At 45.8% G+C, this 23365-nt stretch overlaps 1 protein-coding gene and 1 pseudogene across 4 annotated transcripts in view; one reads left to right on the forward strand and one right to left on the reverse strand.

The window, feature by feature from the left end:
* NUMBL (NUMB like endocytic adaptor protein) overlaps positions 1-22658 on the forward strand; it is a 34846-nt gene extending 12188 nt beyond the window's left edge. For 3 of the 4 annotated variants that reach the window (XM_070398081.1, XM_070398080.1, XM_070398079.1), the window contains exons 7-10: positions 12404-12593; positions 15824-16126; positions 19358-19480; positions 20870-22658. In XM_070398081.1, coding sequence (XP_070254182.1) covers positions 12404-12593; positions 15824-16126; positions 19358-19480; positions 20870-21498 — 1245 coding nt within the window. In that variant the 3' untranslated portion in view covers positions 21499-22658. The remainder of the gene's footprint in view (positions 1-12403; positions 12594-15823; positions 16127-19357; positions 19481-20869) is intronic. The other variant, XM_070398082.1, reaches the window with a different exon arrangement.
* LOC138997268 (protein FAM133B pseudogene) lies at positions 11104-11568 on the reverse strand (annotated as a pseudogene).
* Positions 22659-23365: the final 707 nt, after the last annotated feature.

Raw genomic sequence — 23365 nt, forward strand, 5'->3', positions numbered from 1 at the left:
TCACACACAGTAAGCCTCCGGCAACCTCTAATCTGTTTTCTGTCTCTGAATTTACTTATTCTAGACATTTCATACAAATTGTATCATACAGTAGATGGTCTTTCGTATCTGGCTTCTTTCACTTAGCATTGTTTACGGGGTTCATCCTTCTTTTTTTGGTTGAATAATATTCCATTGTATGGATTAGCCACATTTTGTTTATCTATTCGTCCATTGATGGAAATTTGGGTTGTGTCCACCTTTGGGCTCTTGTAAATAGTGCTGCTATGGACATTTATGTGCAAGTATTTGTTTGAGAACCTCTTTATAATTTTGGGGGGTATATACCTAGGAATGGAATTACTGGGTCATAGAGTAAACTTATGTCTGACTATTTGAGGAATTACCAAATTATTTTCCACAGTGACTGCACTATTTTACATTCCTGCTAACAATGTACAAGATTTCTAATTTCTCCACATCCTCATCAACACTTATTTTTAATTTTTTTTTAATAGTCATCCTAGTAGGTATAAAGTAGTTATCTCATTGAGATTTTGATTTGCAGTTCCCTAATGACTAATGATGTTGAGTATCTTTTCATGTGTTTATTGGACATTTGTTTACCTTCTTTGGAGAAATGTCTTTTCAAATTCTTTACCCATTTTTTCATTGTATTTTTATTTATTTTTTTATTTTGTTAATCCTCACTGAGGATATTTTTCCATTGACTTTTAGAGAGAGAGTGGAAAGGAGGGGCCAAGACAGAAAGAAACATCGATGTGAGAGAGACACATCGATTGGTTGCCTCCTACATGCACCCTGATCATGGCGGGGATCAAGCTACAACCGGTATGAGACCCTTTAGTCTGCAGGCTGACGCTCTATCCACTGAGCCAAACCAGCTAGGGCTGTCTTTTTATTTTTGAATTGTAAAAGTTATTCATATATTCTTTATACTAGACTGTTATCAATTTACAAAAATTTCCCCCCATCTGTGGGTTGTCTTTTCACTCTCTTGATAGTGTCCTTTATAAACATTTTTTATTTTGATAAAGTTCAATTTATCTGTTTTTTTCTTTTGTTGTTTTGTGCACCCATTGTCATATCTAAGGACCCATGTTTTATTTCTAAAACTTCATGCTTTATTCTAAGAGTTTTATAGTTTTAACTCTTATATTTAGGTCTTTGGTCCATTTTGAGTTAATTTTTGTAAATGGTTTGAGTTAGGGGTTCATCTTCATTTTTTTCCATGTGTTTATCTGTAGTCCCAGCACCATTTGTTAAAGAGACTATCCTTTTCTCATTGAATAGTCTTGGCACCCATATTGCCAAGATAATCAATTGACTATAGATATGTGGGTATATATCTGGGTGGTCAATTCTATTTAATTGGTCTGTATTTCTATCCGCTGCTTCATGCACACCCCCTGCTGGGATAGAGCCCACAACCCCAGCATATGTCCTGACTGAGACTCAAACCATGACCTCCTGGTTCATTGGTCAATGCTCAACCAATGAGCCACAACAGCCAGGCAGTATGACACTGTTTTGATTACTGTAACTTTGGAGTAAGTTTTGAAGTTGAAAAGTATAATATTTTGTTCTTTCTCTAAATTGTTTTGGCTATTCTGGGTCCCTTGCAATTCCATATAAATTTTCCGGTTAGCTTTTCCATTTCTGTAAAAAGTCCATTGGGATTTTGGTAGGGATTGAATTAAATCTGTAGATCACTTTGGGAATTATTGCTGTCTTAACAAGGTGAAGTCTTCCAATCTATGAATACAAGATGTTCCATTCATTTAGGTCTTTATAAATTTCTTCCAGCAATGTTTTGTACTTTTCAGTATATATGTCTTTCATGTCCTTGGTTATATTTATTCTAACCACTTTGCTCTTTTAGATGCTATTGTAAATGAAATTATTATTTTTTAAAATTATTTTATTATTTATCTGTTTGTTTTTCAACATCTTTTTTTCTTTTTAAATCCTCACCTGAGGGTATTTTTCCATTGATTTTTAGAGAGAGTGGAAGAGAAAAGGAAAGACAGAGAGAAATATCAATGTGAGAGAAACATCGATTGGTTGCCTCCTGCATGCGCCCTGGAGCCTGCAACTGAGGTATGTGCCCTTGACCAGAATTGAACCCAGGACCTGTCTGCAGGCTGACACTCTATCCACTGAGCCAAACTGGCTATGGCTAAATGAAATTATTGTCTTAGTTTCATTTTTGGATTGTTCACTGCTAGTGTAAAGAGGTATAACTGATTTTTGTCACTCTTGTATCCTGCAAATTTGCTGAATTCATTTATTAACACTAATAATTTGTGGATTCTTTAGGACTTTCCACATTACGATCATGTCATCTGCAAATAGAGATGATTTTACTTCTCCCTTTCCTATTTGGATGCCTTTTATTTCTTTTTCTTGTCTAATTACTCTGGCTAGCACTTCCAGTATAGTGTTAAATAGAAGTGATGAAAATAGGCATTTTTGTCTTGTCCTGGTCCTAGGGAAAAACTTTCAATCTTTTACCATTGAGTATGATACTGTGACTTTTTCATAAATGTCCTTTGTCAAGTTGAGGAAGTTCCCATCTATTCCAAGTTTGTTGAGTGTTTTTTATTATGAAAGTGTTGAATTTTGTCAAATGCTTTTTCTGCATCAATCAAGATGATCATGTGGGTTTTTTCTTCATTCTATTAGTGTATATTACATTGATTGATTTTCATGTGTTGAACCAACCTTGCATTCCTGGGATAAATCTTACTTGATCATAGTGCATAATCATTTTAATACACTTCTGGTATTTTAATACACTTGCTAGTATTTTGTTGAGGATTTTTTTTCCCCCAAGTTTAACTTTAAGAGGTGGCTGAGCATCTTGATTAGGAAACAGAAGTCTGACAGATACATCAAGGGCACGTACCTGGGTTGCAAGTTCAATCGCTGGCCCTGGTTGGGGAGTGTGTGGAAGGCAACCAATCTATATGTTTATCTCACATCTATGTTTCTCTCCCTATCATTCTCCTTTCCCTTCCTCCCTTCCACTCTCTCTAAAAATCAATGAAAAAAATATCCTCGGGTGAGGAGGGTGGGGATTAATAACAACAACAAAAAAAGAGTCTGCACCTCCTGGTATTGTTATGAGGATTTCATAAAAGGATGCAAGTCAGGGCTCAGCCTGGGCTGGATACATTTACACTGATGATCATGTGGTGGTTCTCTGTGCTGTATACCGTGCATATATTAGTTTTCCTAATTCTTGCAGTAACCCTGTGAAGTAGGTGCTGTTTACAGATGGAGAGGCTCGGGCACTGAGAATGAAGTGATATTCTTGAGAGCACACACCTGGAAAGTGGGAAGCCAGCATCAATCCAGGCTGTCTGGCCTTGGAGCCTCTCAAGTAGACACTCGGGAAATAGTGACTGCAGTTTTTTACTCCGAATGTTTTCTTAGAAATAAAAGTCGAAAGCACGCAGAAAAGTCGAAAGACTTGTACAGTAACCAGTCACCTGTACACATACCACCCAGATCCTGCCACTTACATTTGCCTTTGTCACTCTATTGCCTATCTGTTCATTTTATTTTTGATGCATTTTAAAGTTGCAGATACCTGAACACTTCCCCCATACTTCAGCATGCTTACCATTAAGTAGAATTCATATTTTTCCAGCTCTTTTAAAAGTAAAATAGCTATTTATTCAGCCTCTTGTCATGACAAAATGTTTTGAGCGTATACCGCTGTATGAGCATACCCTCTTAACAGGCAAAATTGTACATCAAATTATATTACATGTTACCTGAGTATATAAAAATGCAAAGTGAAAATGATTTCAATTCCTTTTAACATTACTAATAACCAATTCAGCAGGAGACATGAGACACAAAATCTTAGTAAAATGACACAGAAAAAGTAATAATGTAACTTTCACGTAAATTTAACTTGTCATAATTTGTTATGAATATACAAAGGCAATCTTTTAAAATGTTATATTTGCTAAGATTCTGGCAACAGCTTTATGTAACAAGACAGAGCATACCAGGCCTGCCACTCAACTTGTGCATGATGTCTCAGCTTCAATATGAAGCTATTAAAAAAAACCCACAACCTAAAACCTGCTTTTCACATGCTAAATATCTTGGCAAGAATGCTGTAAAGCCCTAGCCGGTTTGGCTCAGTGGATAGAGCATCGGCCTGTGGACTGAAAGGTACCAGGTTTGATTCCAGCCAAGGGCACATGCCCGGATTGCAGGCTTGATCCCCAGTAGGGGCCGGGCAGAAGGCAGCCAATCAATGATTCTCTCTCATCATTGATATTTCTATCTCTTCCTCCCTCTCCCTTCCTCCCTTAAATCAATAAAGAAATATACTTAAAAATAAAAGAATGCCATTAAATGCAATAAGGAATTTAAGATAGCAAGAATTAAAGTTAATAAAAGCTAAACATCAAACCTAAATAAAATTCATACAAAAAATAACTATTACTAGTTATATAAAAAATTTCCTGACTGGTTAAAACTTAACAGTATAAAACATGCACTTTAAAATCTTTAGCTGTCGAGTTCAAAAAGTAGCGTGTCTGGGTCCTGACCAGGTTAGTAGGTTGTAGTGTCTTCCCGATGTGCTAAGGTTTTGGGTTCAGTTCCCAGTCAGAGCACACAGGAGTCAACCAATGAATGCATAAATAAGTGGAACAACCAATCCCTCTCTCTCTCTCTCTCCTCTCCAAAGCCAAAGTGTAGTCAAAATTAATTCAAATGTTATAACATATTCTAATGCTAAAATCCCTTCAGTATTTATTGGATTAGAGGTAAATCCCAGAGCTTCTGGGGCTTCCTTATGCTGTAAAAGGCTGTTTCTCTGGTTCTCTGACAGAGATAACGATGTCACTAAGCTGAGTGAAGCACCAGACTGCCATACCCAGCTCTGACCTCCCAAAGCATGGCTACTGTGTCCCCAGAAACAGGCTGTGTGAGGATAAAAGGCACAGTTACAGAAACAGCAAACCACCACCACCCAACCCTAAAAACTCCTTCCCCAGGTAGATAAAAGTATACAAGGTGAAAAAGTTAAAATATACTTATTATCGGTTTCAGCCCAATCCCCGTGGGCCAGGCCGAGGGACCCCAGCAGTGCACAAACCCATGCACCGGGCCTCTGGTATGCATATAAGATCTTTAGTTAATCTCTTCCTGCCCTCCCCCTGCCCCCTGGTTGTCAGTGCGCATCATAGGTAACGGTCGAATGGTTGCTTAGGCTTTTATATATATAGATACTGCTAGTCAAAGTATTAGCTTATTCTCAAATATCAATCACTAGGTATGACTGCAGTGCATTATCTCCCAGAGTTATTAGGAAATAGAAGAGAAAAAGACAGATATTCAAGCCCCTGGCAACTTTTATGACCCTTTCACATGCAACATCTGAGTGGCTACAGAACAGTCCTGGAATAATTCTAAAAAACAAAAAAATTTATGCATGTTGGTAGATATGTTATAATTCTCACAGTTGAAATTTCCTCAGACATTGCATTTTCTTTATAAGGGAATCCTGGTTTTTCTTTTTCTTGATGTGATTTAATTTTCTTTGCTTGATGTGATTTAATTTTTTAAAATTAAATCTTTATTGTTGAAAGTATGACATATGTCCCCTTTCCCCCCCATTGATCCCTTCTAGCCAACCCCTGTGGCCCCACCCCCTCCACACACACACCTCAGGCCTTGCATCCCTGAAATAAATCCCACTTTATGGTGTATACTCTTTTTAATGTATTGCTGGATCTGATTTGCTAATATTTTGTTGAGGATTTTAGCATCTATGTTCATCAAGGATGTTGGCCTGTAATTCTCTTTCTTTGTAATGTCTTTATCTGACTTTGGAATTAGGATAATGCTGGCCTCATAAAAAGAGCGTGGCAGTGTTCCTTCCTCTTGAATTTTTTTGGAATAGTTTAAAATAAGTTTTTTTTTCTCTTGCTTCCTTTAAGATTCTCTCTTTGTCTTTAATTTTTGTCATTTTAATTATGATATGTCTGGGTGTGGGCCTATTTGTGTTCTTCTTGCTTGGGACTCTCTTTGATTACTGCTTCTATTCCCTCAGTAGTTATTGGCCTATTCAGGTTTTCTGATTCTTCCTGATTCAGTTTTGGGAGATTATATTTTTCTAGGAATTTATCCATTTTATCCACATTGTCCAGCTTGTTGGCATATATTTGTTCATAGTATTTTCTTCCAATCCCTTATATTTCTGTGGTGTCAGTGGTTACTTCTCTGCTTTCTTTTCTGATTTTATTTATTTGGGTCCACTCTCTTTGTTTCTTTTTTTAAAATATATTTTTATTGACTTCAGAGAGGAAGGGAGAGGGAGAGCGATAGAAACATCAATTATGAAAGAGAATCATTGATTGGCTGCCTCCTGCACACCCCCTACTGGGGATGGAGACCACAACCCAGGCATGTGCCCTTGACTGGAATCGAACCCAAGACCATTTAATCCACAGGCTGACCTGCTATCCACTGAGCCAAACCAGCTAGGGCTCTCTTTGTTTCTTGATGAGTCTGGCTAATGGTTCATCAATCTTGTTTATCTTTTCAAAGAGCCAGCTCTTAGGTTCATTGATTTTTTTGTGTTGTTTTTTAGTCTCTATGTCATTTATTTCTGCTCTAATCTTCATTATTTCCTTCCTTCTACTTAATCTTGGCTTTTCTTGTTCTCTTTCTAATTCTTTAAGTTGTAAGGTTAAATAGTGTATCATTAATTTTTCTCGTCTTTTGAGGTAAGCCTGTAGTGCTATGAACTTCTCTCTCAGAACTGCTTTTACTGTGTCCCAGAGATTTGGGGTTGTGTGTGTTCATTTTCATTTGTTTCCAGAAGTTTTTGATTTCTTTCTTGATCTCATTGATAACCCATTCATTGTTTAATATCATGCTATTTAGCCTTCATGTGTTTGAATGATTGTCACTGTAGTTGATTTCTAATTTCATTCCACTGTGATCTGAGAAAATGCTTGATGTGATTTCAGTCTTCTTAAACTTGTAGAGACTTGTTTTGTGTCCTATCATGTGGTCTATCATTGTGAATTAACCATGTGCACTTGAGAAGAATATATTCGGCAGCTTTGGGGTGAAATGTTCCATAAATGTCAGTTAAATCCATCTGATCTAGTATGTCATTTAGAGTCACTGTTTCCTTGTTAATTTTTTGTCTGGAAGATCTATCCAGTGATGTCAGCGGGGTGTTAAAGTCCCCTACTATTACTGTATTGCTGTTGATGTTTCCTTTGAAGTCCTCTAGAACTTTATCTATATATTTAGGTGCTCCTATATTAGGTGTACATTTGTTTACCAGGGTTATGTTCTCTTTTTGGAGCAATCCGTTTAGTATTATGTTGTGACCTTTGTTGTCTCTTGTGATGGCCTTCATTTTGAAGTCTTTTTTTGTCAGATATGAGTATTTTTATCCCATCTTTTTTTTTCTGTTTCCATTTGCATGGGAATTTTTTCCCCATCCCTTCACTCTCATCCTGTCTGAGTCTTTTGATCTGAGGTGGGACTTTTATAGGCAGCATATAATTGGGTCACATTTTTGTATACATTCAGCTACCCTACATCTTTTGATTAGAGCATTTAATCCATTTACATTTAAGGTTATTATTGATAGGTACTTATTTATTGCCATTTTAATTCTGTATACCTATGTCTGTCTATCTGTCTGTCTGTCTCTCTGTCTCTCTCTCTTTCTTCTTCTCATTACAGCAGTCCCTTTAGCATTTCTTGTAGTGCTGGTTTTGTGGTGATAAACTTCTTTAGCCTTTTTTGGTCTGGGAAGCTCTTTATTTCACCATCTATTTTGAATGATAGCCTTGCTGACTATAGTCTTGGTTTCAAATCCTTGCTTTTCATTACCTTGAATACTTCATGCCATTTCCTTCTGCCTGTAGAATTTCTGATGAGAAATCAGCTGACAGCCTTATGGGAGCTCCTTTGTAGGTAACAGTTTGCTTTTCTCTTGCTGCCTTTAAGATTCTCTCTTTGTCTTTAATTTTTATCATTTTAATTATGATATGTCTGGGCGTGGGCCTGTTTGGGTTCTTCTTGCTTGGGACTCTCTGTGCTTCCTGGACTTGTGCAACTTTTCCTTCACCAGGTTAAGGAAGTTTTCTGCCATTATTTCTCCAAATATGTTCTCTATCCTTTGTTCACCTTCTTCTTCTGGTACTCCTACTATGTGAATATTGTTACATATCATGTTGTCCCACTGCTCCCTTGAGTTGTCCTCCTGTTTTTTAATTGTTTTTTTTTCTTTTTGTTTCTCTGATTGAGTGATTTTTTTCTACCCTGTCACTGATCCAGTCCTCAGCTTCCCCTGGTCTGCTGTGTATTTCTTCCAGTGTGATCTTTCTTAGTGCTATGTCATTCTTTATTTCCGACTGGTCTTTTTTCATGGTTACTATACCTTTTCTCATGCTGTTGAGCATCTTTTCCATCATTATTCTGAACTCTATAACAGATAAATTTCTTAGCTCCATTTCATTTAGCTCTTCTGCTGGAGAATTCTCTTGTTCTTTCATTTTGGGGTTATTTTTTTAAAATATATTTTTATTGATTTCAGAGAGGAAGGGAGAGGGAGAGAGAGACTGAAACATCAATAATGAGAGAAAATCATGGATCGGCTGCCTCCTGCACACCCCCTACTGGGGATCAAGCCCGAAACCCGAGCTGGTGCCCTTGACTGGAATCGAACCTGGGACACTTTGGTCCGCAAGCTGACGCTCTATCCACTGAGCCAAATCGGCTAGGGCTGGGGGTTATTTTTAAAAATATATATTTTATTGATTTTTTTACAGAGAGGAAGGGAGAGGGATAGAGAGTTAGAAACATCGATGAGAGAGAAACATCGATCAGCTGCCTCCTGTATACCCCCCACTGGGGACGTGCCCGCAACCAAGGCACAGGCCCCTGACCAGAATCGGACCCGGGACCCTTCAGTCCGCAGGCCAACACTCTATCCACTGAGCCAAACAGGCCAGGGCTGGGGGTTATTTTTTTATGTCTGCCCATTTTGATTGCCTGTTTGGGTTTGTGTCTGTATTAGGTAGATCTGCTATGATCTCTGGTGCAGGATAATGTCAGACACTGTTTCTGACTGTCCCTGAGTACCCTGTTTGGGGCTATCAGCAATCCACAGCTATGGCGCCTCTGCTGGGACTGGGTGCCTTTGGAAAGGAACAAGATTCTATACCAGGATCTGCTTTTCCTAGCCCCGGGCCCAGAAGATCAGGCAGAGTCAAAGCCTCCAGAGATCTTCCTCTGCCTGCAGTCCAGTTGACATTCAGTATTGATTTGCCTCAAGCTATAGACCACAGGGTGGGGCAAGATGTCTTCCAACATGGTGGGGCAATTGTCTTCACCCCAAGCAAAAACTTGTATAGGTAAGACCTGTGGAGAAAGCTGTCCTCTGCAGTATGAGGGAATGACTCAGTACATGAAATCGGGGTTGTGCTCTGAGCTCCAACCCCAGAGCCCCCAACCCTGGACTCTCCTCACACAGCTCCAGTCCACTCTGCCCTCCCTCTGCCCGAGCCCAAGGTGAGTGGCTGCACACGAAATTTTGTGTGTTGGCCCTTTAAGAGGGTGCCTGCATTTCTAGCCATCTCTGGCTGGCAGACAGCAACCCTACTGCTTTTCACAGCCAGATACTCTGTGTGCACCTTTCTCAGTTCTGGTGCTCTGGGCTCGTGAGCCCAGCTTGGGGTTTAGACCCAGAGTTCTCAGTGGGAATTTCCCACAACTGAGATATTCCTCCCTTTAGCTCAGTGGTTCTCAACCTTCCTAATGCTGCGACCCTTTAATACAGTTCCTCATGTTGTGGTGACCCCCCAACCATAAAATTATTTTCGTTGCTACTTCATAACTGTAATTTTGCTACTGTTATGAATCGTAATGTAAATATCTGATATGCAGGATGTATTTTCATTGTTACAAATTGAACATAATTAAAGCATAGTGATTAATCACAAAAACAATATGTAATTATATATGTGTTTTCCAATGGTCTTAGGCGACCCCTGTGAAAGGGTCGTTCGACCCCAAAGGGGTCGCGACCCACAGGTTGAGAACCGCTGGTTTAGCTGCTGTCTGTGGGAGCCTGGCCAGCCCTGTGGCACCTCTGCACTTCCTACCAGTCTCTATGAGGTCTCCACTTCCTACCCTTGGTTATCAGGGTTCTCTCTGCTAGTCTTCAGTTGATATTTCCGGGTCGTTTTTCTGTATTTTAGTTGTACTTCCAATTTGGTCCTGGGAGAGTATCAGTGTAGCTTCCACCATTTTTTCAGGGGCTGTTTTCTAATATGCAATCGGAATCCTGATTTTTCTTAATATTACTATAATGAGTCAGGGCTTGAACTATCAGCCTTCTTTTCCTTACTGTGTTTCTTATGCTTCTCTCTCTCTCTCTCTTTTGCTTTTTCTGTCTTCACCGCTTTTCTTTTCTTTTTTTTCTTTTTGTTAATTCTCACCTGAGGATATTTTTCCTTTGGTTTTTAGAGAGAATGGAAGGGAGAGGGAGAGACAGAAAGAAACATTGATTGGTTGCCTCCCACATGTGCCCCGACCAGAGCCAGGGATAGAGCCTGCAACCAAGGTACGTGCCCTTGACCTAAATCGAACCTGGGACCCTTCAATCCACAGGCCGAAACTCTATCTACTGAGCCAAACCAACTAGGGCCTTTTCTTCTTTTTTGCTTATACCTCCTCAATATTATCTGATTCTGATAAGGACTCAGATGATAAAGGTTTACTGTCAGGATACATCTTTCTCTATTTGCCAAGTCCTTGAACTTGAATGTCCTTTCCTTTCTCTGTTGCATCTCTCTCTCTCTTTTTTTTTTTTTTTAAGATTTTTTTATTGATTTTAATTTTAGAGAGGGGGGGAGAGAGAGGAACATTGATGTGAGAGAGAAACATTGATCGGCTACCTCCTGAACAACCCCACTGGAGATCAAACCCAAAACCCAGGCATGTGCCCTGACCTGGAATCAAACCAGCAACCCTCCAGTGCATGGGACAATGCCCAGCCATCCAAGCCACACGGCCAGGGCTCAGTTGCATCTTTTGACTTCTTTATTTTTTTTTAAAACTCTCCTTTCTGTCTGATTCACTCTCTAACATAGAACTTTCTGTAATTAATGTGAATGGTTGCTCTTTTTCTTTTTGTAAATTCGCATCTTCAGAATCTGAAGAACTGCTGGAAGAATCAGAGCTTGAAGATTTCTTCTTTTCTTTTTTCTTGCTCTGTCTTCTTTTGGCTGAACTCCCATTTCCACTTAATTATCTCTCCCTGGTCTTTTTCTTGGTCTTTCTTTCAGTTCTCATTCATTTTATTTCTTCAAATTTAGTTGATTCCTTGGAAACTTTCTTTTTCTTTTCTAGTTGTTGTTTCACTTCTTTCCAGGTAGGCCTCAGTTGATTCAGGTAATTAACTTGGATTGTTGACCCTGAAGACTGGATTGAACCCTTTGAACTGGCCATAGCTTTTGGGACTATATAAGCCTCGTGGTTGTCCCATTTCCCCGTGGAAAAACACATGCTGACCATAAACCTTAGGTATACTTTTGCTGAGTTTTGACAACTGCATACACCTGTGGAACCCAAACCCCTGTGAAGTTCTAGAACATGACAACCACCCCAACCCATTCCCCTGCCCTTCCCAGTCCGTCCCCACCCCACCCCCTCAGAAAGAGCCACTGCTCTGACTTTTTTCACCATGGAGTAGTGTTGCCTATTTTAGACCTTCATATAAATGGAGGTCTACAGTATTGCACTCTTTTTTATTCCCAACCCCCACCCCTTCTCTTTGACAATCATCAGCTTGTTCTATATATCTATGGTCTGTTTCTGTTTTGTTTTGTTTGTTTTCTCTGGATAAATAGCCAGAAGTGGAATTGCTGGGTCGTATGACAGCTCTGATTTTATTTTATTTTTTTAATATATTTTATTGATTTTTTACAGAGAGGAAGGGAGAGAGACAGAGAGTCAGAAACATCGATGAGAGAGAAACATCGATCAGCTGCCTCCTGCACATCCCCCACTGGGGATGTGCCTGCAACCAGGTACATGCCCTTGACCGGAATCGAACCTGGGACCTTTCAGTCCGCAGGCTGACGCTCTATCCACTGAGCCAAACCGGTTTCAGCTGATTTTAATTTTTGAGGAATCTCCATAGTCTTGAACCCTTGTTGCTGGCTTTCTGTTTTCACTCAGGGCTGTCATTTGTGTCCCTCGGTGCAGGTGTTCACTGAGGTCCGAGCGGCAGAGGGGTTGTCCGGGGTCACCCAGCACCTGGGAGCTGGGACCCAGGGCTCCTGGCGTCCAGTGTGCACAACTCAGCATCTCCAACCCTGGCCCCACCCTCTCCTCACAGGGCGAGAGGCTGAGCCACGCCGTGGGCTGTGCTTTTGCTGCCTGCCTGGAGCGGAAACAGCGGCGGGAGAAGGAATGTGGGGTCACGGCTACCTTCGATGCCAGCCGCACCAGCTTTGCCCGCGAGGGCTCCTTCCGCCTGTCTGGGGGTGGGCGGCCCACTGACCGGGAAGCCCCGGACAAGAAGAAAGGTGGGTGCTGCCCGGACGGCAGGGCACAGAGTGGCGCCGGAGGCTGCGGGTCCGGTTTGCAGGGAAAGCTGCGGCGGTACAGGGACTCACAGTTTACAAAGCAGAGCACCAACCACAAAGTTTGGTTACAGTTTATAAAGCTCATTTAGTTAGAGTCCTTTGGGCAATATTCTGTGGGCCACAAATCCCAGCAAAGTTCACAAATGGCTCTATTACCTGCCAACTCAGGGAGGTGCCCAGGCTTTTCAAAGTGTGTACAACAAAATGAAATTGAAAATACAGAGTAATCAAATGTAGTAAGGATAAGTATAGCTTAATGATGTTTTTATCTCATTTTGTGTATGTTTGTACATGGAATAGGTTAGCATGTAAAGGTATTTCTTTCTCTGGTTGCCATCAAGAAAGTTTGATAAACATCTGATAGACTAACATTCTAGGTGACTGGCAATGCCTTTGTCAATTGTAAAAAAAATTTCCAACGTAAGTGTATTATATGCTCAGTCACAATGTGACTTAGTTTTTCTTTTATGTGGATTCTAGTTTTAAGATTTTTTGAAAACACTGCTTAAAATTGACAAAGAATTTCCCATTGGGAACTGTTCCAGATTAAAGGAGACTAATGAGATTTGACAAGTATTATTAAATGCAGTGTCTGGTCCTGCACATATGTAATAAAGAACATCTATAAAGGACATGATCTGGACAGTTGGGGAAACTGGACTTTGGACTGTAGATTGGCTAATAGTATTGTACTCATGTTCAGTTCCCCACGTGAGAAATTATACTGTAGTTGTGTAGGAGACTGTCCTTGTTCTTTGGAGGTACATGCTGAAGGCTTGGGGTTAAGTTGTCTGAAAGTTACTCTTTTGTTTTTTTTAGAATTTCTCTTTATTTTTTTTTAAAATATATTTTATTGATTTTTTACAGAGAGGAAGGGAGAGAGATAGAGAGTTAGAAACATCGATGAGAGAGAAACATCGATCAGCTGCCTCCTGCACATCTCCCACCAGTGATGTGCCCGCAACCAAGTACATGCCCCCGACCGGAATCGAACCTGGAACCCTTCAGTCCGCAGGCCGACACTCTATCCACTGAGCCAAACCGGTTTCGGCCATATTTTTAAAAAAATATATCTGTATTGATTTCAGAGAGGAAGGGAAAGGGAGAGAGAAATAAAAACATCAATGATGAGAGAGAATCACTGATTGGCTGCCTCTTGCTGGGGATCGGCCCACAACCCAGGCATGTGCCCTGATCAGGAATTGAACCATGACCTCCTGGTTCATAGGTCAAGGCTCAACCACTGAGCCATGCTGGCCACACTGAAAGTTACTCTTAAATGGTAGGGAAAATTATAGAAGGAGGGAGAGAGCACATGTGATAACATGTTAACACTGGGACCGTAGGTGAAGAGAACCTGCACGCTTGCCCTGCTGGTGTGGATCAGTGGGTTGAGCATGTCCCGTGCACCGAGAGGTCACTGGTTCAGTTCCCGGTCAGGGCACATGCCCGGGTTGTGGGCTCGATACACAGTAGGGGGTGTGCAGGAGACAGCCGATTGATGTTTCTCTCTCATCCATGTTTCTACCTCCTCTCCCTTTCTCTATCTAAATATCAATAAAAACATATATTTTTTTAAAAAGATAGGAAGCATGCACACTCATTGTTCCATTAAAACATCTTTTCTATAAGTTTAAAATAGTTCTAACAGAAAAGTTAGGAAAGAAAATTTTTTAAGTAATTCTTATTGCTTTATCAATAACATTCTTTTTTAAAAAATATATTTTCATTGATTTCAGAGAGGAAGGAAAAGCATGGAACATTTACTGCCTCAGCTGACCCTCTCAGGAGGCCCAGTGCGGGGGGGGGGGGGGGGGGGGGGGGCGGGGTTATAGTGCAGAAGCTGGAGCCCAGAGTGATTCATATATTAAAACTATTTTAAAATAGTGTTGGTTGAGGGCTGACACTTCCTAAGGTCCCTAAAGGGGGTTAGGGGTGGGGTAGAGGTGGTTCCTGGTTCCAACCTGTCCCAGGCTGTCACCTGGCCAGGCCCGGGTGAGAGCCTCATGGCCTCAACCCGGAAGATGGGAGAAGAAATGCCAGGTGACCTCCCTGCCCACTCTGGGCCTGAGTTTAAGCTCCTTGGCATTCAGGCTACAGCTTGGGTGAGGCCCTGATTGGAGGGTGTGTGTGTGTTGGCAGGGGTGAGGGGACCCTGCCCTGGAAGAGCAGGCCTTGGGTAGTCCCAGAGTGGAGGGAGACCAGGCTGAAGGGCTGGAGAGATCTGGAAAGCTCCCCAGAGGAAGTGTGCCAAGCTGGGTCTAGAACAAGGGTGGGCAAACTTTTTGACTCGAGGGCCACAATGGGTTCTTAAACTGGACCGGAGGGCCAGAACAAAAGCATGGATGGAGTGTTTGTGTGAACTAATATAAATTCAAAGTAAACATCATCACATAAAAGGGTACGGTCTTTTTTTTTTTTTTTTAGTTTTATTCATTTCAAACGGGCCGGATCCGGCCGCGGGCCGTAGTTTGCCCACGGCTGCTCTAGAAGGATGGGTAGCAACTGGAGGGAGGGAGGAGGTAGTTGAGGTGGGAAGAATGGTGGGAGGTACAGAGACAGAGAGAAGAACAGACAGAATGATAGAGGAAGACAGCATGACGTGGGGAGACCAAGCCAGAGGGAGAGACAGGTTAGGGTAATGGGACCACCAACTCCAGAGTCAGCCTGCCTCTTGCTTGCACTGTGGCTTGGGCAAGTCACTTACCATTGCTGGGCCTCAGTTTTCACCTCTGTAAAATGGGGACACTGGTAGTATTGACCTCTAGGGGTGGTTTTGAAGATTGAATGAGTTAGTAATTGCCAAGCACTTGGAACAAGGCCTGATTCGTTGGTCATGCACCAAGCAAGTGTCCATTACATTAGTCAGAAAAGGAGATAGAAGGGCTCAAAGGGGGAACAGGGGGAACAGCAGAGGAAAGAGATCGGTGGCAGAAAGCTAGCAAGACACAGAAGGTTAGGTTGGGGTGAAATTCCTCAGTGGCTTCCTGGGGAAAGCGGTCTTGACTTGGGTGGGGTTGAGGGGCATTCACGGCCCTGACCAGCCTGTCTGGAGGGCAGGATACACTGGGTGAGGAAGGCAGCCGCCGGGAAGGACCAAGGGGGCCAGGTGGGGAGGCCTCCCATGCCAGAGTGAGGTATCTGACCTCCGTCTCCCGTGTCTCCAACAGAGGCGGCAGCTGCCCCCACTGCGGCTCCCGGCCCTGCCCAGCCTGGGCGTGTGTCCCCGACACCGGCCACCACATCCCCTGGTGAGAAGGGTGAGGCAGGCACCCCCGTGGCTGCAGGCACCACCGCAGCCGCCATCCCCCGTCGCCATGCCCCCCTGGAGCAGCTGGTTCGCCAGGGCTCCTTCCGTGGGTTCCCGGCGCTCAGCCAGAAGAACTCGCCTTTCAAACGGCAGCTGAGCCTGAGGCTGAATGAGCTGCCATCCACGCTGCAGCGCCGCACTGACTTCCAGGTGAAGAGCACAGGTGAGCCCGGGATCAATACCACTGTCTGTGCACGAGATAGAGAACGGGGTGGCCATCACGATTGATTAGCACTGTCTACCGTGCACACAGATGAGAGGTGGAACACGTTGTGATCCGTTAGCAGTGTCTGCCAGGAGCTAGAGAGAGTAGAAATCATGATCCATTAGCAGTGTCTGCTATGGACAAAGGATAAAAGAAAGGTGCCACAAATCATGATCAATTAGCTATGTCTGCTGTGGTTAGGGAAATGCAAGAGGTGGCCTGCATGACTGATTAGCAAAGTGCTGTGGACAAGGGGAGGAGGCAGCTGCACCAATGCCAGGATTTTGCTCAGGAGGAGACTGAGGCACCAGCCTTTGCCAGTAAAGCCATGAGATCTGGCCGCGTGAAGAATTCAGGCTGCGTCACAGAGGATTGTGATGGGTTAGCAATGCCTGCCTGGGGCAGGGAGAATAGAGTGATGGCTTACAGCACGAGCTCCTTCCAATGCCTGCGTGAGCAAGAAAAAGGCGAAGGTGGCACACCACGTGAATAATTAGCAGAGTTTGCTGTGGGCAAGGGAGGAAGGGAGAGCAATAGCAGTGCTATGTTTTCACCCACGGAGAGACGGCCAGAATTTGGCCAGAGGAAACATGAAATGGAGGGCACAAGGGAGCGTGGGAATCGCAGGGTCAGGGAGCATGGTGGTGGCTTTGTGATGTCACTTAAGGGCAAAGGACTGGGCTAGGGCAGCACCCACCATCGTTGATTGGCAATGTCTGCCATGGGTGATGCTAGGAGAGAGGCCGTTTAAATGTCCTGTTTTGCTTGGAGGGAAGATGGAGTCACAAGGATCAGTTCCAGGATTTGGCCTGTAGAGGCCAGAGCCAGGTGAGGGCTGAGGTGAGCAGAGTTCAGTGGGGGGAAAGCATTGTGTTTGATTACTAATGTCTGCGATGTGCCCAGGAAAGGAGAAAGATGGTATATGTCATGATGTAAAGCAGTCTGGCCCAGCGGGTGTGGCTCAGTGGTTGAACATCGACCAGTGAACCAGGAGGTCATGGTTCGAACCTGGTCAGGGCACATGCCCAGGTTATGGGCTCAATCCCCAGTAGAGGGCATGCAGGAGGCAGCTGACCAATGATTCTCTCTCATCATTGAAGCTTCTATTGCTCTCCCTCTCCCTTCCCTTCTCTGAAATCAATAAAAATATATTTAAAGAAAAAATAAAGCAACAGCTGCGGTGAGAAAGGGAGAGGAGAGGTGGTGTGGTACCACGTTTTGCGCAAGGGAGACAGGCGGGAGGGCGGCCTTTCCTCCCAGCTGCCGGTGAAGTCATGTGGTCTGGCCTGCTCCCCTGCCTCCAGACACCTCACCGGGACACCTACCCTCACGGCTCGGGGACTGGTGTGGGCGGTGTTGACAGGTATCCAGGAGGCTGGGCTACTCCAGAAGGTGGCGGCTGGGCAGATGCCAGGGCTCGTTGGGAATGACTGGCATTCACTCCTCCGTGTCCGGCAGCATCCCTTTTGTGCTGTCCTCTTACAGCCTGACATTCAGCTCATACGTGCTCCCTGGAGGGGGCGGGCTCCCCAGGCTTTATTTGGAAGCCTCACACTCCTGTAGCCAATTGCTCATTTGCTTAGACGTGACTTGCCACACAGAAATTTCACCAACTCACACAGATGTTCCCGTCAGTCGCACACGTAGTCATGTGCACACCAAAATCACACAGAATTGGAAGTTGCAGGTACACCCCCCATTCATGCACACTTGGAATCACACATGCAGATTCATGCATGCTTGCAAACACGTTCATACATCATGCAGGCAGAGTGGCTCACACTTGGGAATCACAGTCAGGTCACCACACACTGGATTTCAGTCGCACTCAGATGTCACATCCTCTGAGGCTGCACGCTCCTTCGGACTAACACGCACACTCTTCATGTAAATGACCTGGAAGCCATATACCCTCCCCCTGCCCACCCCCACGTCCCCCCTGCTGACTCCTCCAGTCAGTTTCTTCCTCATGCTCATTGGAGCATCACCCCTGTTGCTGAGCTGTCACAGGCACTTGTCGCCCCACACCGCTGTTTATTCAGATGGTCCCTTTGCTCATCTCAAGTGCTCTGAGGCCCCACATCTGCTCACTGTCTTCCTGGCACAGCCGTGTCTCTGCCCTCGTGATACATGTTATAGGCCAGGGTGGACAGGGCCCCATTTTGCCACCCAAAGCAGGACAAGTGATCCCCAGCCAGTGAAAAACAGTGTGGCCCACATTCATTCTAACTGGTCAATGCTCTTGCCATCTATGTGGTTAAATATATTTTTTAAATTAATATATGTTTTTATTTTTAAAAACGTAATTGTATTGATTTCAGAGAGGAAGGGAGAGGGAGAGACAGAAACATCAATGAGACAGAATCATTGATTGGCTGCCTCCTGCACGCCCACTATTGGGGCTCAAGCCTGCAATACGGGCATGTGTGTGACCTGGAATTGAACCGTGACATCATGGTTCATAGGTTGATGCTCAGCCACTGTGCCACGCTGGTCGGGCACTATCTGTTTTTAAACAGTTTAAATATTTCTTCTGGTTTGTAGCTATAGACAGGTCCTCCTCGAGGTCCCCCTTAATTTGGGGCCCCTGTGACTGCCATCCAACTGCTGGGAAAATGTCCCAGGGCCAAGAGACCAGAGAAAGAGGCTGATGACTCCATCACTGCACCAGGAGTTGATTAAGGGAATTTACTTACGAGGCACATCGTGGGCAGAGGCAAGATGACACGAATATCCTCTGTGCCACGTGGCAGGCGCTCAGAGGTTATACGGGACAGGGCAGGACGGAAGGGTGCGGGGTGTGACCTGCCCCAGGTAAGGGGAAACCACTTACATGCTTGCCTGGGCCGGGCGGTGACCTGTTCTGGGAACAGCACACCTGGGGCAGAGGAGAGGTCTCTCAGGATGTACAGGACGCAGCCTCAGTTCTGCTCTGACCTGGCTTGTGGGTCCAGTCCAGACTATCAGTACCCCAGTGTCACACACTCCTTGCACCACCCAGATGTCACACACACACACACACACACACACACACACACATGCACAGAGTTAGCATTTTTGTGACCATGGCCACTTAGTTACTTCATTACCACCGACCCGCACACCTTGTGAGAGGAGCACCTGAGGGCAAAGGGGTCAAGAACAGGATCTGGGCCTATCACTGACCTCCGCCTTTCCCTGACTGCCCAGTGCCTGAGATGGAGCCGCCTGGGGCCAGCGACAGCGACAGCATCAGTGCTCTGTGCACACAGATCAGCTCGTCTTTTGCCAGTGCTGGAGCGCCAGCACCAGGGCCGCCGCCTGCCTCCACAGGTGAGCCCAGCCCTGCCTGGGGCGCCCCCTGCATCCCCCTGCTCCACTCGGGGTCACCTCAGGGACTCCAGGGATCTTGGAATCCCACAGGCTTAGAACCGTGGGTCATCTTAGAGCTCTGGGAGCACCTTAGAACCAAGGAATCACTTTGTTTTTTTAATCCTCACCCAAGGATATGTTTTTATTGATTTGAGAGAGGAAGGAGGAGAGAGAGAGAGAAACATCAACTGGTTGCCTTCCGTACGTGCTCCTACCAGGGATTGAACCTGCAACCTAGGTATGTGCCCTGACCAGGAATCGAACCCACAACCTTTTGGTGTGTGGGACGATGCTCCAACCAGCTGAGCTACCCGACCAAGGCCCCATGGGATCCTTGTTATTTTTCTTTTATTTTTAAATATGTTTTTATTTCAGAGAGGAAGGGAAAGGGAGAGAGAGGTAGAAACATCAGTGATGAGAAAGAATCATTGATTGGCTGCCTCCTGCATGCCCCCTACTGGGATTGAGCCCACATCTGGGGCATGTGCCCTGTCTGGAAATCTAACTGTGACCTGGTTCATAGGTCGACGCTCAACCACTGAGCAACATCAGCTGGGCCATGGGATCATTTTTAAACCTTCCTGTCTTAGCCTGGCCGGCGTGGCTCAGTGGATTGAACATTGTCCGTGCACCAAGAGGCCTCCAGTTCAGTTCTGGTCAGGGCACATGCCCGGATTGCAGGCTCCATCCCCAGTAGGGGGCGTGCAGGAGGCAGCCGATTGATGTTTCTCTCTCATCGATGTTTCTGTCTCCCTCTCCCTTCCTCTATATCTAAAAAATCAATAAAGACATACATTTTTAAAAAGACTTCCTGTCTTAGAATAATGAAAGTCAGAAACCTCTAGCCTTAGCATCACAGGATACTGGAATCTAACCGATTTGGGGCCATGACCCTGGAGTCTCACAGCTTTAGAGAGTGCTCTCTGAGACAGCGCAGTGGAATCGTCTCACCTCGGGGCTATGGTAGAACCAGGAGAGCACCTTAGACTTGCAAACAATGTAAATTTAAAGCTCTTAGAAAACAGAAACTTAAAACCATTGAACCTTACTCATCACGTTAGAATGAGGAAGATCTATGGAGCCTTAGAATCTTAGCCTCCTAAAACAAAACATCCTCAAAGTATCAGAGCCAAGGGCGCTATTAAACATAGTTAATAACAGGTGATTGATTGTCAGTCCTGCCTATATGTTTCCCATCGTGGGGCCTTAGAATCCCAGAACTGTATGTTCTTAGCACCGCAGAACTGTTATGTGGTCCAGGACGGATTCAGGCCTAGCTCAGAGTCTGACCCCAGCCTCGGGTTCCTTCTGACGCAGCCCTCGCCCTCACCTGCCCTCTCCTCTGCCCAGGGACGTCTGCCTGGGGCGAGCCCTCGGTGTCCCCGGCGGCCGCCTTCCAGCCTGGGCACAAGCGGACCCCTTCGGAGGCCGAGCGATGGCTGGAAGAGGTGTCCCAGGTGGCCAAAGTGCAGCAGCAGCAGCAGCAGCAGCAGCAAGTGTCCTCGGTGCCTGCCGCACCCCCTCCCCTGCAGCCCTTCCCCGCCCCCGTGGGGCCCTTCGATGCCGCACCTGCCCAGGTGGCCCTGTTTCTGCCACCCCCACACATGCAGCCCCCTTTTGTGCCCACCTACCCAGGCTTGGGCTACCCGCCCATGCCCCGCGTGCCCGTGGTGGGCATCACGCCCTCGCAGATGGTGGCCAATGCCTTCTGCTCAGCTGCCCAGCTCCAGCCACAGCCCACCGCCCTGCTCGGGAAAGCTGGAGCCTTCCCCCCACCTGCTGTGCCCAGTGCCCCTGGGGGCCAGGCCCCCCCACGCCCCAATGGGGCCCCCTGGCCCCCAGAGCCAGCACCCACCCCAGCCCCTGAGTTGGACCCCTTTGAGGCCCAGTGGGCAGCATTAGAAGGCAAACCCGCCGCAGAGAAGCCTTCTAACCCCTTCTCGGGCGACCTGCAAAAGACCTTCGAGATTGAACTGTAGCCCCAGCCGCCCTGCCCACCCCATGATCTCCAGGTGCCCCACACCTAGGAGTTGAAGCCCACCTCTCCCCTCATCTTGCTCCCTAGGGCTTCGCCCCTCAACATCCCTCTAACTCCTCCTCTCGACCACCCCCACAACCACTATAGAACCGACATTGTGACGCCCAGGTTTCCACAGGATGGAATTCAGGGACAGACCAGCCTGGCAATGCTCCCTACCCCACCCCAGGCACCGGGATGGCTGTAGTCCCACGAGCGCCCTCGGTTCAAGCTACAGTTTCCAGTTTCTGTTGTTGACCTTCCACCTTCCGCTGTTGGATGGGCTGGGGGAGGGATGTCCATTTAGGGGCTCTCCTGGGCCCCACATGGTTGCCCCCACACACACAGCACAAGCAAAGGGCTTCCCTCTGCCCACCCGCTGCGTTCACTGCCAATGCTGTGCTCACCGTTAGCCCTCTCCCCCACTCGGCCCACATCTTCCTTGGACCAAGGTCTCTTGGGGGCAGGGGCCAAGTTGGGGGCCCAGGAAGTGAGTTTGGGGGGAGGGCAAGGAGATGCTCAGTTACCTCACGTTGGTGCCCCCTGGGGAGGGGCCCAGAGGAAGGGGGAGGGGTGCCTGGCGGGTACTTTTCTATCTTTTATTTCCAGATTTTTTTGTATCTAAACTTGCAGATTTGTATTATACCAGGATAGCCAATAAAGGAAGAATATAATGGTGCCCCTCAGGAAAGCGGGGTGTGTGTCTGGGAGGGACGGTGAGGTCACAGCCTTCCTCCTGAGGCGTCCCCTAAAGCAAGAGGGTCTCCCTGCATGATAACCCGAGTCAGAACGTAGCAGCAGGTAGCAGCTGGCCTGGCACGGAGAGGTGAGTAGTAAAGGGTGCCCACAATTAATCACCCCATTTCTGATGCTTCAGATTTTGAACCCAGGAATTAAAATTCTAATCTGCTGCTAATAAGTTCAGTATTAAAATCCCTTCAAGTTAACGAGGTTTGGAATAGTATGAGCTGGTCGATTCTTGTGTCATCGATTTTATTCTCTGTAACCGAGACCAAAGTGACATTTGATGTGGCAGCATGTTCCAAGTCTGTCTTGTTTTGGGCCCCTGGATATAATCTACCTTATATATTTTTAAATATATAAATTATATGCTTAACTCTTTATAGCTCTTCAAAACGAGGTGATTGACTTGGTGAAGCCCAGTGTTATCTCCCCATTGGCGGGATGGGAAAGTTGCGTCACTCTCCCACGGTTGGACCATTGGTGGGGGAGCCGGGAGTCACTCCTACCTGAAGGCCAGTCGTTAACCACCGGCTGTGAGGAACGTGTAGGGCCTGCCCTCAGGGGTTTGCATTATAGTCCATCAGCTGTGGGTCCCGGGCCAGGGGACGCGACAGAAGACCCTTTCCTGACAGCCCTTCTCCGGGAGAAATGCCACTCCTTCGGCCTGGGGCCAAGTAGCCTCTTCTTACGAGTGGACCCTCTTCCCAGGCCCCGCCCCCACACAATCCTTCCAAAGGTAGAAGACCTTTGACCCTTCAGGCTGGGTCAGGAGCACGCCCCTCCCCCCACTTGGGTCCTAAGGGCCCCATCCCAGCCCTGACCCGTCCAGGGCAGTCACTGTCCGGTGCCCCATTGGACCGGGAGTGAGGCTGGGTCGGGGCAGTGCAGAGCAGGCATCTCAGCAATTCTCTGCAGACGCTGGGCTGGCCGTGAGGGCCAGGGCGGCCTAAGGCTTGGACGGGACGATTGGATGGACGGGGAAAGGCCGCGCAGCACACGGAGAACAGGGACTGAGTCAAGATCTTCTCGGCCAGAGGCTGACCTTTACACAAAACCCTGTGCCCAGGGTGGCCCTTCTCAGAGGT

This window comes from Myotis yumanensis, unplaced genomic scaffold (genome assembly GCF_028538775.1).
Source record: "Myotis yumanensis isolate MYYU_CA2020_CCGP unplaced genomic scaffold, mMyoYum1.0.hap1 SCAF_18, whole genome shotgun sequence".
NCBI classification, from domain to species: Eukaryota; Metazoa; Chordata; class Mammalia; order Chiroptera; family Vespertilionidae; genus Myotis; species Myotis yumanensis.